This window comes from Panthera pardus, unplaced genomic scaffold (assembly GCF_024362965.1).
Source record: "Panthera pardus isolate Hobbes unplaced genomic scaffold, ASM2436296v1 HiC_scaffold_4, whole genome shotgun sequence".
In the NCBI taxonomy this organism is placed as follows: Eukaryota; Metazoa; Chordata; class Mammalia; order Carnivora; family Felidae; genus Panthera; species Panthera pardus.
Window position 1 is genome coordinate 19,748,994 of NW_026526969.1, and position 17,715 is coordinate 19,766,708.

The 17,715-nt window shown below is 47.2% G+C and overlaps 1 protein-coding gene across 4 annotated transcripts in view; it reads right to left on the reverse strand.

Annotated features, from left to right (window-relative positions):
• Positions 1 to 17,715, reverse strand: part of CREBBP (CREB binding protein) — a 125,286-nt gene that overhangs the window by 19,445 nt on the left and 88,126 nt on the right. For 3 of the 4 annotated variants that reach the window (XM_053894037.1, XM_053894035.1, XM_053894038.1), the window contains 8 exons: positions 17,319 to 17,507; positions 15,308 to 15,724; positions 13,537 to 13,716; positions 12,383 to 12,572; positions 8,547 to 8,665; positions 7,224 to 7,463; positions 6,680 to 6,768; positions 1,126 to 1,236 (listed from right to left, as the gene is read on the reverse strand). In XM_053894037.1, the coding sequence (XP_053750012.1) occupies positions 1,126 to 1,236; positions 6,680 to 6,768; positions 7,224 to 7,463; positions 8,547 to 8,665; positions 12,383 to 12,572; positions 13,537 to 13,716; positions 15,308 to 15,724; positions 17,319 to 17,507 (1,535 nt within the window). The remainder of the gene's footprint in view (positions 1 to 1,125; positions 1,237 to 6,679; positions 6,769 to 7,223; positions 7,464 to 8,546; positions 8,666 to 12,382; positions 12,573 to 13,536; positions 13,717 to 15,307; positions 15,725 to 17,318; positions 17,508 to 17,715) is intronic. The other variant, XM_053894036.1, reaches the window with a different exon arrangement.

The window sequence follows — 17,715 nt, forward strand, 5'->3', positions numbered from 1 at the left end:
TGACACAAGATCAGCATCTACTTGGGGATATTTGACTTATTTTTAAAGAACTGAGTATTTGGTTTCTATACGGTCCTTTTGTTATGATCAGTGTATATGCGAATTATTTCTGATTCACAGAGTTATATAAGCCAATTATTAATCACGAAATTGGACCAAAGAGTTAGAATTACAAGGGACGTAAAAAAAAAACTGAATACAGAGAAGGTCTGTCCCGTCAGTTTGTACGTCTCACTAGTGGCCACGATTTGTTCTGTGTCTGGATAAAGTAAAGCTGACGTGCAGAGTCCGTGGCCACTGCTCGGGCGAGAAGCCTTCCCACCGGTGGTGGACAGTCACACTAGCAGGGCAGGAGTCATGACAGAGTCAGGAGAAAAGAGAGAACCACAAGATGCTGGCAGCCCTCGGCAGACCCGGTGGCCGGCAGGCTTTCGGTATCTCAAGCACGTGCACGAGTTGACCATCCAACTGGTGGGTTCGCCTCTTCTGGCCACGTTCTATGTGACCGCTCAGAGGTGAACTCCATCAGGGGATAAGCTTTGGGGAGGAAAAGGTGAACTCAGTGCAGGAATGAATGGACCAACTCAGGCCTGTGCACGCTGGAGCAAGTGCCACACCTCCAGCCGCAAGGAGGCAGTTTACCCTCCGGGGCCTCACCGCCTTCCGTCACAGGCTCTGCAGCTTAGAGGACAGAGAGTTCAGCAGAAGATCGAAAGAATGCTAAAGACTGGGTACGTACACAAGATTCGTTTTTCGTCACTGCCAGTTCTGTCAAAAGGGAACTGGTTCCTTAGGTCTAAGTGAAAATTTACGATTTCCCCAAAGGGAGGAGGACCACCACCAGGAAAAAGCAGGAGTTTTAAAGGAAGAGACACCGGGAGGTCAACGGAGACCAGTCCGCTGCCGCGGAGGCTACGGGTGTCTCGTGAGGAGGGAAGAATGTGGAGGTGGCAGCCGTGTCTAGCTGAAGAGCTACATTCTGACGCAGGAACGTGGGCGTGGCGAATATGAAAAAACACACCACCCGGAAGTCAAAATGGCAGAGGTGCTTCCCTTTTAATCGCGGACAAGAGGGACAAAACAATTACGAGTCAACCCCGAGAAAAATGACAGCATAGTACTTACGTCTGGGGTTGTGAAGGGTCGTCACCCAGGGTAACATTCTCCCCCTGGATCTCTGTGAAACACTTCTCACAGAAATGATACCTGTCAGCAAGAAGGCCATACTTGGGTGAACTGGTCCATCATAACACACAGCCACCCAAGCAACGAAGCCACCAATCAGAGCAGGGCAGATCACCACGACGAAGGGGGGGCGTTGTTGGTTGATTGATGGGTCAGTGAGGACAATGGAAGGAACAGGGGCAGGTGGGGAAGGGCAGGATTAGAGAACAGGGGAGGGAACAAATAGCACAGACATGAAGGTAAGACGCACACACCGAGACAACACAGAGCAGAAAGCCAAGGCAAAGCTTGATTAGCATTCGGTCTCACTGCACACATCACAGGCCATCATCACTAACAACGGCTGGGCTCGGGCCAGCTCCGAGATGCAAACGTTTTCAAGGAGTTGTTAATACTAGAATTGCAAGGAGCCTCAATTTAGGAGTTCGAATTTTGTTATTACTTCAGAGAAAATCAAATATGACTCCAGGGTTTGCGATGGAGAAGTTTTACTTCGAACAAAACAGTCTGACAAAGGCCTTAAAAAAGCAATTATTTTTCAAAACGGAAAATTTATGCTTGACAGCAATTCACAGATTTTATTTCCGGTATTAAGCCAGATCTTTTAAAGGTATGAAAATGTTGGGCACGCAGAACCGGTTTTAATTTTTTTCCTGTTATTTTTCTCAGGTTAATCACTTCATTAAATGAGTTACAATACGAATGAAACCAAATCCATATTCTGGACAAACATTTAACAGAAATGCAGTCGGGGTCAAAGACTTTCCAGCCATTTATCAGTACGAATGTACAGAGAAAAAAAACTGTGATATATTGTATAAACAATACAATATATGTAAATCCATGAACAATCAATCTCAAAGACTTTGAAAATTCAGTTCTGAAGCTTTGGTTTAAACTGTTCGGTACTGGGACCAATCATTCACCAATCTGAGATCCTCAGTGATTGACTGCTCTGACTTGGTGACAATCCAAGTTAAGCAAATTTGGAAAGTTGATCTTTATAGCACAATCTGCATTTGAGAAATTATCCATCACCCCAATGTCTTGTAAGATAATACAAGCCTGGGCTCAAGCTATCCAAGAAGAACAATTAAAATAAAAGCTCTTAAATGTTTGGAAAGGAGACGAATGAGAAATCAACAGAAGCGCAGGCTGACGCTGCATCAAACAAGATGAGCACACAAGAATACTGTAAAAATAAACAAGCCGAATGGAGGTGAATTCACAAGCGAAAAGGATGAGTAGAAGGTAGTGGCAGCAGCACAACAAAATGCGGTTTTAGTGCTCAAAACTACGTCTACAAGATGCCAAGAGGATTAGTGTTAAAGACACTGTGACGAGACTCGGAGCGCCACACCGCACGGACACGCGCAGGGGACGCGGCAGCTCGCAGGGTCACTCACGCACGCGCACGCGCACACACGCCTTCAAGGACGGAGGCGCAGGCCCCCACCCGGCCGTCTGTCTCCATTCCTGCTCACATCAGTCCCCAGCGAGTTCTAATTCTAGTCTTAATTACACACACTAAGCATTCTGTCTGCTGGACTTCACCGACTAAACACACAGAGTCAATTAAAAGCACAAAACTTCAGAGCGCAGCATCTCAAAATGGTCCGATCTTTCCGTCTGTCGATGAGGGCATGACAGACTCACTGTGGGGAGGAACTGGATTAATGAAAGTTTCTTCCCGGGACCAGTTTAGTTTACTTGTGATGATCCAATCAATGAATTCTGCCAAGAGTAAAAACTGACCAAGAACAAAAAGATAAATATTGCTGTTTAAAAATATCTACATCTATGTTTTTGTTTTATTTTGTTTTGTTTTGTTTTCTGAATCAACTATAACAAGATGCTGGCTATTCACTATTTTGGAAATGTTCTCACAGAGCCTTAACTCATGTGGTAAACAGGATTTCCATGTGCAGGAGGGCGTGATCGTCACTGGCAATTAAAGTGCAGAAACCATAAACCAATTCAGGGGCAAACAGAACAATATGCAAAAAAGATATCCCCCTCAACACGAACTATTTCTCTTTTAAAAATAAAACTTGTAGGGGCGCCTGGGTGGCTCAGTCGGTTGAGCGTCTGACTTCAGCTCAGGTCATGATCTCACACTCCATGAGCTCGAGTCCCGTGTCAGGCTCTGTGCTGACAGCTCAGAGCCTGGAGGCTGCTTCAGATTCTGTGTCTCCCTCTCTCTCTGCCTCTCCCCTGCTCATGCTCTGTCTCTCTCTGTCTCAAAAACAAATAAAAACATTTAAAAAAATAAAAATAAATAAAAATAAAACTTGGAATTGAGTGTTCCAATTCATTTTATGAACAAGCATACAGCCACCGCCGGCTAGCGAAAAGGTGAACTCGTCTGGAAGTGAAATCGCCACAATAATTACACGTGAGGCAAAACGCCTTTGAGATCCTGGACAGACTCTTAGCCCTTATTCAAGCAGGACATCGAGCCCAGCGACATCCAGGAAACAAGAACCATCAGCCCATCACTCTCCGGCGGAGGAAACTAGCCCGGGGCAAAGCCCTGATGCCTTAATGGCAGACCCCAGTGACGCTGGAAGCCTACACCCTCCAAGGGCAACTAACCCGGATCTCCAAAGCACCTCCGGGATGGAAACTGGGAGGCACAGAAACAGTGTGTGTCCCAAAGCAAGTGGAGACATTGGAGAATTGAACGTGCTGGGTTTGAGAAGGGTCCTGAGAGGCGGCAACAGTCTGGAGAAGGGGCACAGCCACCCACTGGTCAAGTCTGCTGAAACTGCCCTGGCAATCGCTGGGGGACACACTGGAAGGCCAGACTGTCCCCCCTTTATTACCTAGTCCAAACTTTATTCCCCCTAAAAATACAGAATGGTTCAGAAAGTCACTTTTCAATCTTAAGAGCCTCGTTGACACTCTGCCTTGTGTGAAGAAAGCAACCAGATGAACATGCAACTGCAAAGGAGAAATACTTCACGTAATCCAACAACGATGTGCATGTGGGTTCCTAAAATTAGCACAATATGATTGCGTAGTTTATCTGTAAGGGTAATTTAATGTATGGAGTAAATTTTCAAATGCAGATTGTTTTAAGTACCTAATAGTATACAAAAATAACTGGGATATCTAAAGACAGTATCTGAAAAATTTATACACAAGTTTTCCCAACCTGAGTTTCAAATATTCAAAGCATGGAAACAAGTGAAGACGGGTTTACGTGCTAGTTTATATTAGTTTCACTTGTTCAAATGGTCTGTAGGACATCCTATTGCTCGAGGTGCCCAGTTTAGGACAAGGAGTGCCAAAACAATTATTTGTGAGAACACCACGGTGTTCACAAGTAGTCAGAGATGCAAATAAAAACTTAAGCAGTTAAGATGTTCATCGTGGAGTGAGGCCACTGCTTTCTTAGCATTACAGCACGTTAGTCTCTGCAAGCACAGTGTCCTAGGAAGCAGGCCTTGCGAGATTCAGTGAAGGAACGGGATGCCTACGCTTTAGGCCAGAACTTTATTTCTGTCTCTACTCGTAAGAAAAACACTTTTGTTCGGTAAAGATGAAATTCTACACAAAAATAAACCTGGACATTTCAGATCTTCCCAAACAACCCCATGGCTGTGCTCCCCGAGTAACCTCCTGCCAGAGAGAAGTGTGCCTTGATCCTATCAATTCTACTGAAATTAATTGCTCTCAAATGAGCAAATCAGTAAAGGCAGGGTCCCGAAGGACACAGGAACAGTGAAACAACAATGAAAAGGCCCCCAAATTTTAGAAATGGAAGCAAGCAACCTGCTGTCTGTTCTTCCTTCTAGACCCAAACCACGTTGGGCACTCAGCAGCGGGGGCATTTTTCTGGAAACAGGTAACTGAAATCTGTTCTCTTTAAATTTCCCAACTTTATTTCGCTTGGCACATAAGTTTCCAAAGTGAATTCCTGTTCATTGTTTCACGGAGACTGACAACCGAGGTTGTTAGGGAAGGTGTTACTGTGCTCGTATTATGAACAAGAAGGTAAAACTTCATACGTTATGGGGCACGCTAAAGGTCAGGGGGCTAGAACTGTAGCTGAAAGGGCCAGAACTCCCACAAGAGCACTTGTCAGTACAGGAGAGATTCCATCAAGAAGGAACTATGGTATTATTTCAAACTGTCTCCCACCGATAGAAAGGGAAGCTAGGACAGAAACTAAATTCCTGACGTTAACGTATTTTTAACGTTAAGGATGGGGTACAGGCCACACTCCAGCACCTCACTCTAACTGAACGGTGCCCGAACAAGCAGGCTGGGCAAGGCTTAGCAATCTTTCTTTTGAGACATGTTTATGTCAATAGTTTTTGCTTTTGTTTTAAAGTAGAATTTTGAAGGGATTTACTAATTATAAATATGATTAGATATTTTTAAAAATTGGAAGTATTTTAAAATCATCAAAGATAATTTCCAAACTAAATATTATTGAGGCCTGCGCGTGTACCTCTGAACAAACAACAAAAAGCCCTCTACTTCGAAATATAGGAACATATGCAATTACTAGAAGCAGACAAGATCAAATCATCAGAACATCACACCCTAATACTGACATTTAATACGTGAGCCTACAGACGAGGAACAAGCACAGAGCTGAACCTTGGCCACAGAAATTTGGTCGCCTATTCCTCAAATGGAGGCAAGGTAACTGAATGTGACCAAGATTTACAACCTGTGCCCCCAGGGAGGATGCCCTCGTGCTACGGCAACATGTGGCTGCCTGAAACAGGAGACACAGACAAGTTCAATTTTCAAAATGGCCCCAAAACTATGGAGGTTGTATTTGTGTGTGGCAAATTAACAACAAAAAAAATACCATTTTCATTCTCTTTTACGTCAGACAGAAAACCCATTTAGCCATCCCCACATTTTAAGAGAATGGCAAATATTTCTCCAGGATAACTACCACTCACAAAACCCTGAAATGGCCATCCTATGATGGGGAGAACTCAACAAGAATGCAAGATCTCATTCAGTGTTGTGTTATTAATTTAAAAAAAAGTTGAGGTCTAAAGCTTTTATTCATTTTTATTTACTTTTCCTTTTATTATTTTTTTAATGAAATATCATCAATGTAAGTCTTTCCATCAGACTGTCCGGCCCAAATTATGTAGGCAAATATTTACACGTGAAATAATAAAATACAACGTTTCCACTTAAGATCTTCAAAAAGGTATGTCAACCGGTATCAGAGTTACTCTGGACTCCAGACTCTTCGGTGGTTACAGTTTGGAAAGACCACAGCTTAAGAACTAACCTTCCTGACTCAAGTTAGTGCAGCAAGCAGGAGCTTATTGGCTACCGTGGAAGAGCATGCTTTCAAATTAAGAGATCATGGGCCTGAGTGACTAAGCAGCACGGAGAGTGGCCCATTTCATTAGAACTCCAGAAAAGAAATAACCCAGGCTATACTCAGACGGACCTGCTCGCCCTGAGACCTTCGTCCTGTGCCTATAAGCCAGGACGCTGGCTCGGTGCTCACCTGTTCTGATAGCTGTAGTAGGCAGCGTCGCGAGGAATTGTACACAGCTGCTTCCCGTAGCAGCACAAAGTCTGTGGGGAAAACTCATACTGCAAAAACAAAGGAGAAAATACTAAAAACGTATCCCAGTGACTGTCCTACAATGCTCCAGTTCACTAAGAAGAGCTGTCAGATTCAGCTAGTAAGATATTCCTATTGGTACATGGTATAGTTTTCTAACAATTTGCATAACTGTTTAATAAAGACATTTTTGGATTCCATGTGACAGAATCAACGTCAAAAGACATTTGTTACACATTGATAAAGGTACAGAGGAGCAGCCAGAAAGGCATAACCCAAGGTCCTCCCCAATAAGCAACTCTAGCTTTGATCACCCATTACACGGCTTCAGGCAATCGATTGGTTTTACAAATGCCCAGACTCCATCCGGGTCCTTCCCAGAACACAGCTGGGATACAATGTGGAGTCTATCATGTTATCTTAATACCTGCTCTGGCTAATTTAACCAGCAAAGTTCACTTTCCAAAAAAAGTCTAAACTGTACCTTGCGCCCACAACAATATCCAAGGGACTGCATGACGGGGTCAATTTCCTGCTCAAAGACCTCAGCAAGTTTGCTGCAGAACTTATAGACCCGGGACGTCTTCCGGTTATAGAGCCAGGCGTTGTTGAACATGAGCCAGACGTCATCCACATACTGCCAGGGTTCTTGGTACTGCCCCGTGTCCAGCTTCCGCTTGATGGTGGAAAGGTCCATAGGGTTCTTCACAATGTCAAAATAATCCTTAAAGACAAAAAAGTCTCAGTCTAGTGGATCCCCCCAATACTAAATGCCAGCCTTGCATAGCAGCTTTATCTTAAACAAAACAGAAACAGGAAGTACCAGAACAACTTCCATTTCTAATAGCAACAAATGGGAAATGAGAAGAAAATAACCTCTGACCTTCCTCTGGTTGAATTATATAAAACCGTAATTAGTTTTGTCAGGTGTGACAAAATTATTTCAAAGGCAAAGAGAAAAATAATATTAACAAATTATTTAATAAAAGAATGGGTAAAAGATGTGAATAGAAACCTCCTTGGTTTTTACAATTTATTTTTAAAAAAGGTTTATTTATTTTTGAGACAGTATGGGCGGGGGAGGGGCAGAGAGAGAACAGGGCAGAGGATCCACAGCAGGAGCAGGCTCCACCGCTGTCAGCAGAGAGCCGGATGCAGGGTTCGAACTCACAAACCGTGAGCTGGTGACTTGAGCTGAAGTGAGTTGCTCAACCGACTGAGCCACACCCTGATGCCCCGAAAAATTTTGAAGGATTTTAAACCACGGAATTAAAATGGTAAGCACATTTATCAGACAATATGTTTTTCTAGAGATTTACTCTTGGTCCTGGCAAGCAAGATGAAATTCCAAGACAAAAAACACAAAAACAGAAACAAAAATAGTAACACTGCTTAAAAGAAATCTGTTGGGTCACTATGGCCTTTGCGAGACGACCCAGAGATACCAAAATGAGAGGCCCAGGTGTTTTCCAACTGATGATGACCAGTTCTTTAAAACCAGCCTTTGAGACGAAGGCTCACACACAGCCCCAAATCTAAGTGAGGCTCCGGGGCCGTGTGTTTGCAGGCGGTGTGCCCCGGTGCGCTCCCCTACCTCGGACCCTGGGGCAGACAGAATAGGTGGGGAAACACACACCCCACCCAGTGAGTTAAAGGTGTATAAGAAAGGTGTGCTACTGATTCGACAGAGAAGTTTTTTTATAGGCGAAAAGTCTTCCAAACAAGGGTGTGCCACCCAATTTTGAGGTGAAACATGGACACGCGGGAACTACGCTGGCACGGTTACACTGTCACTACGTGAACTTACCGGGATCCCTAGCAGCTGGGGGTCCACAGGCTGCCGGAAAGGCAAGGACTCCGGGTCCTGGCGGTACAGCGCTTCCAGGGTTGGCATCAGAGCCTGGCGTAACTCTTCCGGCTTAAAGACTGCGGGTAGAAAAACCAGGGGATGACACCATTCACGAGGCACGCAGACGCCTCACCCACCACATTCCGAATCGAAGCCCGGTCTGCCTCTCTAAGGGTCCAGCCATCTCCATCCCCACGGCCACCCGTGCCACGAGGCCTGCAAGGGCCCCCGTTCCCAGCAGGGGCCGTGGACACTCTAAAGCTACGGTGTGGGGCTTCTGCAAATACAGTAACGGGGTTTTAAAAGTGCACCTACGTCATGAGACCAAATACCACGCTGACAAGTTCGCCTCTTCGGTAAAAGGGTTTCCAACATTAAAACTGTGTTGAACCGAAAATGAAGCTAACTCCCAAATCTGCTTGAGCCAACGGGTGGTAATAAAGCCATTTTATTGGAAGGGGCCTTTCTTCCTCTGGTGACACTCTTTCTGTCCTTGGCTGAGGTAATCTCAGGCACCTGAGAAAAACGGTTTTGTATTCCAACCTAACAAACGTACACACTAAGAGAGCTACCAAATCAGATATTTTCCCCCAAAGTTCTGTGCTGTTCTCTCCACCCCTCAGCCACTCCACTTCCTGCTACGCTTTCCGTTGTCACCAATCAAGGATGAACACCAGCTGCCAAATACATTCAAGACGGTAGGTTCGCACAAAACCCAATGAGTATTCGTGGCCAGGAAAATGTGCGTGACAACCCACGAAGGCAAGAGGCGGCTCAGGTGGCAGCGCTCAGGTCGTGCCGCGCCCCGCCCCGCCCCGCAGTGGGGACCACTGCCGGCCCAGCGCCACTCCCCTCCGCGCACAGAGGCCGGGCCTGCGGAGCGGATGTGCCCGATGGGAGCCTCGAGAGAACACACATCCTGCCTTCGGCTAACCCCTTCTCTTCTGTTCTTTACAGAAATGGAGTAGCGTTTGGTTTTCTTTGAGTAATTCTTTATAAGAAAACAATTATTTAGTTAATCAACAGCTTTTGCATTCTTCTTAGGCCAGGGGTCAGCAAACTCTGACCCACCGGCCCACTCCAGCCAGCTGCCTGCCTGCGTACAGCTGGGGAGCTAAGATTGGTTTTTATTCTTTTTAATGGTTAGGAAAAAAAGAAAAGAGTAGTATTTCATGATACATGAAATCAAAGGTTAGTCTCCAGAAGTAAAGGTTTATTCGAATGCAGTTCTGCTCTGTCTGTGGCGGCTTTCAGGCCACGAAACAGAGTGGCCGCAACAGAGACCGAACGGACAGACGCAAAGCCCACAGGGACTATCTGGCTCTTCATGGGGAGCACGCTGCCCCCTGCTGGAGGCTGCATCCCCTCCTGGTGGCAAGCTCACACGTGGGTCACTTGGGTCCATCGCCTATTTACTCGCTCACTACACATTTGTTTAAGACACCTATGCCGAGGGAAAAGCATTTTCAAACTCCTGTCTTCAGCCGCTAGCACTTCCTCAGTCACATTTCAAGTGCTCAGGAGCTACGTGTGGCTGGTGACAAGCACAAAGAGCACAGATAAGTAACGTTCCTGTCGTCACAGAAAGTTCTAGCACTGCTCTAGGCCCTTTCCAAGGGTCTCCGAAATCGTTTACTTCTGTAACATAAAATGATTTTCACAGTAACACTAGGCTGTCATCTTCCTGCCGCACCATGTGGACATTTGCAAAAACAAGCAAAAGGAACCACGAGTAACATCACTCGTGCCGCAGCACCACGCAGGCAGCGGCACCAAACCCGACTCCGTCGTCACCGTGCTCTCTGCTGCTGTGCACACAGAGGAAAACGCGGCAGCTGCACTCAACATCATCCTCGGTCGAGGAGTAAACGTTATTACTGTCAAGGATCTCAACCCTTGGCTACACGTCTTGATCTCGCAGCACCGAACAGGAAGCGGGCGTCAAGCACTTCCCGGTGTGCGGCCAATGCCCCGGGAGGAGGCGCTCGTGCGTGCGAGGCCGACAGCGGAAGCGGCTGCTTTTCTCAGCTCCAAACAGTACGAGTGGGAAAAAGACTGCTAGACAAGCTCCGGGTATTCAGATCTGGGTATGTGGCAGATACTCTCCCAAAAAGGAACAAAACGGGCCAGTTACACCAAGGACAATACACAGTATTTGTTGCCAATGATAAAATTTGGACTTAGGTCCAAATCAGAATTTGGAGAAACTTCTACCTGCCACGTGAGCTTGATTTGACAGCCTCTCAAAACTCCCAAGACTTCTTTTGAAGAGATTCATAGTGATGTTAATAAATGTGATTTTAAACAAATAGTGTACAGTGAAGGGGCGCCTGAGTGGCTCAGTCAATTAAGCGTCTGACTTTGGCTCAGGTCGTGATCGCACAGTTTGTGGGTTCGAGCCCCAGGGTGGGATCTGGGCTGAGAGCTCAGAACCTGAAGGCTGCTTCAGATTCTGTGTCTCCCTCTCTCTGCCCCTCCCCCGCTGGCGCTCTATTTCCCTCTCTCTCAAAAATAAAATAAACACAATATATCGTACAGTGAAGTATGCTGACATTTGGAAAATCGGCGTAACTCAGCAAGCCGAATTCCAAGATGACCAAAGGATCGTATTATTAAAAAATGAAACAACCCCACCCACCCCGCCACGGGTAAAGGATTCATTCACAGCACAAGGCAAACAGATGGACTGTAATGTCACCGGGCATGACACCTTCAGTGCTGCTGTGGACCCAGACTGCACACTGCACCTGAGCTCTGTGAAACTTCCCCTCACTGAGTTTTGGTGTAGTATCAAACAAGAATGCTCCCAATGAACTGAAACAAACGAGGCAGCACAAGAGAGCTGGTAGCAGCAGACAGGAGAGTCCAGCCGTGTCTGCCAGACTGAGTCACAATGTTGTAAAGAAAACACTGTCACGACTCTAAGTATGTTTGCTCTGGGAAGCTTATTTTTCATAAAAATATGTTATTCATGGACACCATGGAACAGGTGTGTTAGAAAAATACGTATTTTTAAATTTCCGACAGAATAAACAGCGACATAATCCACACAAACAAAACCTCTGGGGTCCTCAATTTTTAGGAGTATAAACGGGCCTGAGACCTGAAAGCTTCTGGTAGCCCATTATCTCCAGGGTCCCTCTCACTGGCAAAATTATAGAATGTCAGCCTCCGATACATCTCTGTCGTCTTTCCCAAGTGTGTCACATGCAGTCCTTATCTTTCTGAGAGACATCCCATCTCCAAGAGTCACCTAACAATGTTCCAACACCCCGTTAACCTCCTTACCCGGGACCTCCGATGGGCAGAGAGCATCCTCACTCACGCGCCCCTCCCGCTGCACCAAGCCACTGGGGCCCACTGCGCTGCACACTGACTCTTGGCACCCCGCTTCCCATCCATATCAGCACACACATGTGCTGCCTCGGTGAGAATTTCCCTGGCATGGCTTTCGGGCGTCCTCCTGCTCAAATCTACCAGTGGCTGTACACGTCTCGCCAGGCAAAAGCCCGAGCTCCTCGGCGGGTGCAAGGACTCGGACGCACCCACCCCTCTGGCCTGTCCCTCAGAGCCGTGGCCCGTTTCTCATTCCTCCCATAAACCCTGTGGGCCCTGAAGCCAGAGTCCGGCTCGCTGTCGTCATTTCTGAAGAGGTAAGACTGGGGGAAGGGCAGGTAGGTAAGATACAAGGGGAGGGGCGGTTACTTTTCTGCTTTAGCTTCTAGCCCACGAGTGTGGAATCACAACACGGTGGAAAAGCAGCACAGTTCAAAAGTTCAGGAAACACAACCTACTTTTTTTGCGTGGCTGTGAAGGAGATGTTGACTGAGAGGCGGCCCCATTAGCGCTGCTCTCTTCTTCCTCTTTAGTTTCTACTTTGACTTCTGGTTTCTTCTCGTCCACTTCCATCGGTTCCGATTTCTGTTCTGTTGTGTCTGTTTCTTCTTTAACTTGAGAAGATCCTTGCAGATCCTCCTCCATCATCTTAAAAGAAACAAAATTACAGATAATGATGTACGAATATCAAAAACCTTTATTCTAACTCCGCCTCATCGGAAAGCTCTTAACAGTCTATCCGGGCCTGTCAAAACCTTCCCCTGCTCAGCGCTGCATTTACCACGCGCTTCTCTCCTCAGGGAGGAGTGGAGCACCTGGGGCCGGGTGAGTTGCCTTCATACAGCACCACTGCAATTAGAGTGCTAATGTAACAATTTTACATGCCAGAGTGCGTAAAAGACGTGGCCCCCACGCACCCATGACCTGCTCAGTGCTTGTACAGAGAGGAACTCCTACTTTGGAACAAGACTCTCCTTGAAAACTGGGGCCAAGTTTCAAACGCCACATCGCTCTGAGGGCCAGGGAGGTGAGAGAGACGGTGCAGCGGGAGGCGTGCGAGCCGGCAGAGGAGCAGAGACTCTGGCAAACTGGGGCGCCCGATCCCCATCTAAAGGCTGCGGCCGGGGCTCCCACCCAGACTGCCGCCACGGGAGTGCGAGCACAGTGCTGGGGGAGCTTGTCGTTTTCAAAGAAAAGCCAGAAATCCAGTATTATTTGTAATTCCTTGTTCCTAAAAACATTGCGTGGGCCAAACAAAACCTGTCTGTGGGGCTGGATCTAGTTTTCAACTTTTGGCACAGGCGAATTCGTGCGTGAGCACGCCCTTGTGCCTTCGGGACTCTGCAGAGCCGTGGTGACATGTCACTGGATGATCCCGTCATTTAAGATATAAACTGGAACTCTTCATTTCTGGCAAAATAAAATGAAGTCTATACCTAGTACCTAAAAATAACCAATCTGTTTTTAATCTGTACCTTCTCTGAACCCGTAATCAAGCAGGATATTAAAACAAAAAGCAGGGTTGTCCACGGAGGGCCTGTAGCATCTCCCCTTGGGACACTTTAGGGACACTTGTGCTGCACATTTGCTCACGCCCGGGAACGGCACCTACCGCAGACCCCGGCTCCCCCTTGGATTCACTGGCATCAGGCTCAGTGTCCTCAGTCTTGACCTCTGCTTTCATCTCCAGCATCGGTGCCTCGGGTCCTGGCTGCTGGGAGTTGGTTTCGGCGCTGGCCACCGAGGAAGGAGTGGGGACCCGGTTATCGATGCTGGCTGCTGCCTGGGAAAGCTGTGGAGAGACAAAGATCATCATCTTTGTTAACACCACAGCACAAACGACGTGAAACTCTGCGGCTGAACCAATACATGCTTTTATGTTACCATTTCTCAACACTAACCTAAGAGACACAAAGAACTAAAGGACAGAGAAGTTAAAATAGGAATCCCAGAGGAAGTCAGCATTGAGCAGAAACACAAAGAACTTCCCACCAAGAATGCAGAGATGGGACAGCAGAGCTTTCTACATTTTGATATAAAACTAGTTTCCGGGAGTTTTCTACCTAAGTCACAGAACCTCCCATTTTAAAATTAACTGGGGCGCCTGGGTGGCTCAGTCAGTTGGGCGGCCGACTTCGGCTTAGGTCATGATCTCGCAGTCTGTGAGCTCGAGCCCCACGTCCGGCTCTGTGCTGACAGCTTGGAGCCCGGAGCCTGCTTCGGATTCTGTGTCTCCCTCTCTCTCTGCCCCTTCCCCATTCGCAATCTGTCTCTCTGTCTCTCAACAATGAATAAATATTAAAAAAAAAATTCTTTAAAGTGAACTCCTTCCAATAAAGCCACTGGCGTTTATCGTAAAAGGCTGGAACTCAGATAAACACGTATACGAGTAGGAGTGCATGCCCGTATGGAACAAGAACATATAATTATCCTGTTAATTGCAGGAACAGAGGTGGTGGAGGTAGTGGAGGAATAAGCAAACATTAAGGGAAGGAACCACCACCAGAATTCTCAATTTTCAAAGTCTCACCTAATGGAGTTTTAATTTAATTAAATAAAAGAGAACACAAAATAACACAGGGATCTCATTTACAGATAAGCAACATAAAATAAGGCTAAATAAAAAGCACATTCCCTATGGAGAAATACAAACAGTAATGTTATACGGGGGTTGTTGTTGAGATTTTGACAGGTTTATAAATAAAACATCCTTAGTCCCCAAGAATGAAGTTCACGTATTTCAGGGGGAAGGGTGGTTTCTAAGTTAGGCTGATAAGACGACAGACAGGAAGATGTCAGCGGTCACCAGGGCAGGGGTGCAGAGGGTGGTGAGTGGGCCGCACCGGCTGCTCGCTGCCAGCAGGTCCGCGGAGCACGGGGCAGACCTGAGCCACAGGAAGTGCTAACCTGAGTCTGCCATTTTGTCACGGAAAGAAAAGGCTCCTGGTCTGAAAACAAGGCTAACAGGTGAAGGCAAAGCACACACAATTAGGTACGTGTCTTGTTCACCAAACACAGGAGTTTAAGAGAAAAACTGCTAAAACTCAGAGGATGTCAACCTGGGATGGATAATGGGGAACACACGGCTTCTAAGTATAGACAGTTTAAAAAATCTACAGAGGACCCATGTGGGATTTCTTTATAAGTGCCCATTTCTGAAAACTCATTTAATCAGGGAAGATAATCTTAAATCACATCCAGCCAAACACAAACACGGCCTATGGAGCCAATGTCGGAAATCAAACACAGCTCGTTATGGTTGGATTAGGGCACAGATACTTTCCGGGGCTGCACCGAAACGCTGTAGCAACTTCACGACAGCGTTTTTTATGGAGAAGTTCTCCATTATGAGTCTCCACCCAAAGACAGACCGCAAGGCTCACCGGTGTGCCGGGAGGCTGGGCATGCACAGGCGTCGGCTGCTGTTGTGATGACTGAGGGGTGGCCACAGACGGGGGCTGGACTGGGGTCTGAGGCTGTGGGGTCACCTGGGCCTGGGCTGCTGCCTGGACCGTCGGGGTGCTCTGGGTCTGGCTGGCACTGGGCACCGAGCCGGGAGTCGGGGTAGGGGTCTGCCCGGAAGACGACACAGGAGTCGATGGCTGGGTGGGAGCTGCTGGCTGGGGAGGAGTCATCCCAGGTGCCGACGGGTGCTGGAGAGACGGCATGCCCGCGGCCGTGGAAGCAGGGGGTGGCGTCTGGTGCAACGGTGACTGTGTCACTGGTGGACAAGGCAGCTGGCTGGCCTGAGGCCCAAGCATGTTCAGAGGGTTAGGAAGAGCAGCACCAGGCACCTGTCCCTAACGGAGGGAACAGAGTATGTTAAAATAATTTTCCCCATGTCAGAATGTGGCAATAGACTTGAAGAATTAAATGCATGAAAATCTAACCACCGTCTCCTGGTGAGGTCTGCCTGGTGAGGTCTGCCGGTTTCAAGAGAATGTTCCATCTGTAACAATTCACCCAGCTGTACACTTACAACAACATGCACTTTCCAGCGAAGTTACTGCTACGAAATATCTCTCGTACCGTGACTTGCAGACCCGCTGAAACGTCTGGCTCAAATGAGCACGTCCACTCAGCTTACTAGCATCATGCTCCAAAGCATCTACCCACAGCTCAGACCACTGGAAGAAGGATTTCTCTTTTGCAAAAAAGCTGAGTTACTGCAACACTGAAATGTTTCAGTGCAGTGATTTGCAACTGGGGACACGCTTCACATAATTATTTGCGGACTTTTAAAAAACAGATTCCAAATCACTGCTCTCGGGCAGGGGTCTGCAAACCAGCGACCGTGGCCAAATCCAGCTAGCTGCCTGTTCCTCTAATAAAGTCTTATTGAAACACAGCCACACCTCCTGATTTCATTGATGTGTGAATGAATATGCCTATGGCTGCTTTTGCACTACGGTGGAGCTGAGTCGTTAAAACAAAGACCCTTATGGCCCACAGAGTGAAAACTATTTACAGGACAAGTTTGCTGTTCTAGAGCAAGGACGTACTACAGACAGTAAGAATTAATTAACAAACATTTAGTGAATAAATCTAGTGTAGCCAATGACCTCTTTTCAATATTACTTCATGCAAAAAATGAAAACACGAATATTATCTTCCGGGGGAAGATGTGGCCTGTTTTAAATACAGGTGTATCGGCACCCGGCAGCAATCTGATGCCCAACAGTTAACAATGGTCACAAAGGGGAAAAAGTGAATAATGAATGGGAAATAGTTCTCTTCAGCCTTCAACAGAGTACTTACAAACACATTCAACAAGAAGGGCTCAATCAGTCTAGTTAGCCTGATTCACCTGGGATGGTCAGACAGACAGACAACAGGGTATTTCAACCCAATGGTCAGGAGTGGAGTCACAGGGCCTTTCCTCACCCTTTAACACTCAAGGTCTCTCAGGATCACATGTGAATTTAAAACACACCATTAAAGAGGTGCCTGGGTGGCTCAGTCAGTTAAGCATCCGACTTTGGCTCAGGTCACGATCTCACGGTCTGTGAATCTGAGCCCCACACTGGGCTCTCTGCCGACAGCTCAGAGCCTGGAGCCTGCTTCAGATCCTGTGTCTCCCTCTCTCTCTGCCAATCCCAGCCTGCACTCTGACTCTCTCTCTCTCTCGCTCTCTCAAAAACGAATAAACGCTAAAAAAACAAAAACCCAACCCCAAACCAGAACACAAAGACCAGGAACCAAAAGACGACGACCCATTCCACTTTTGTGGGAAGCTCACCCAGAGATGGTAAGAGTAATTCTGAAGAGAGTAAAAATGACGCAACAAAACGGGAGGCGGGGGGAAACGAGAGATGTGAGTCACATGCAAGTGTGTACTGTGGAACTTTAGCTCAGGTCAGGAGGAGGCTGGGGCTCCATCACCAGGCACGGTACCTGCGGCACGCCCGTCTGGGCCGCCGGCTGGCCCAGGCCCACACTGCTCACGCTCATCGCCCCGCCGGAGGACTGGAACTGGTTCTGAGGCAGGAACTGGTTCTGCGAAGGCGCCTGGGCCATGATGTTGTTGCTGTGAGCGCCCATCATGTTCGGAGGCTGGGGCATTCGGGAAGGAGAAATGGCCATCTAAAAGACAAGCATCGTCGAGAGTTCAGAGGACGAGGGCCAGAGTCTTCAAGATAAACTAGAAGAGACAGAACTCTGCGAATCTCCCCTCCCCCTGCCTTCTCACGCAAGGTCTCTGAGGAGCCAGCTGCAAATTTATCTCTGAAGGGAAATCAATAGCATGCCATAATTTAAAGTTCAAAATATGCCTTTTACGACTTCTCTGAAG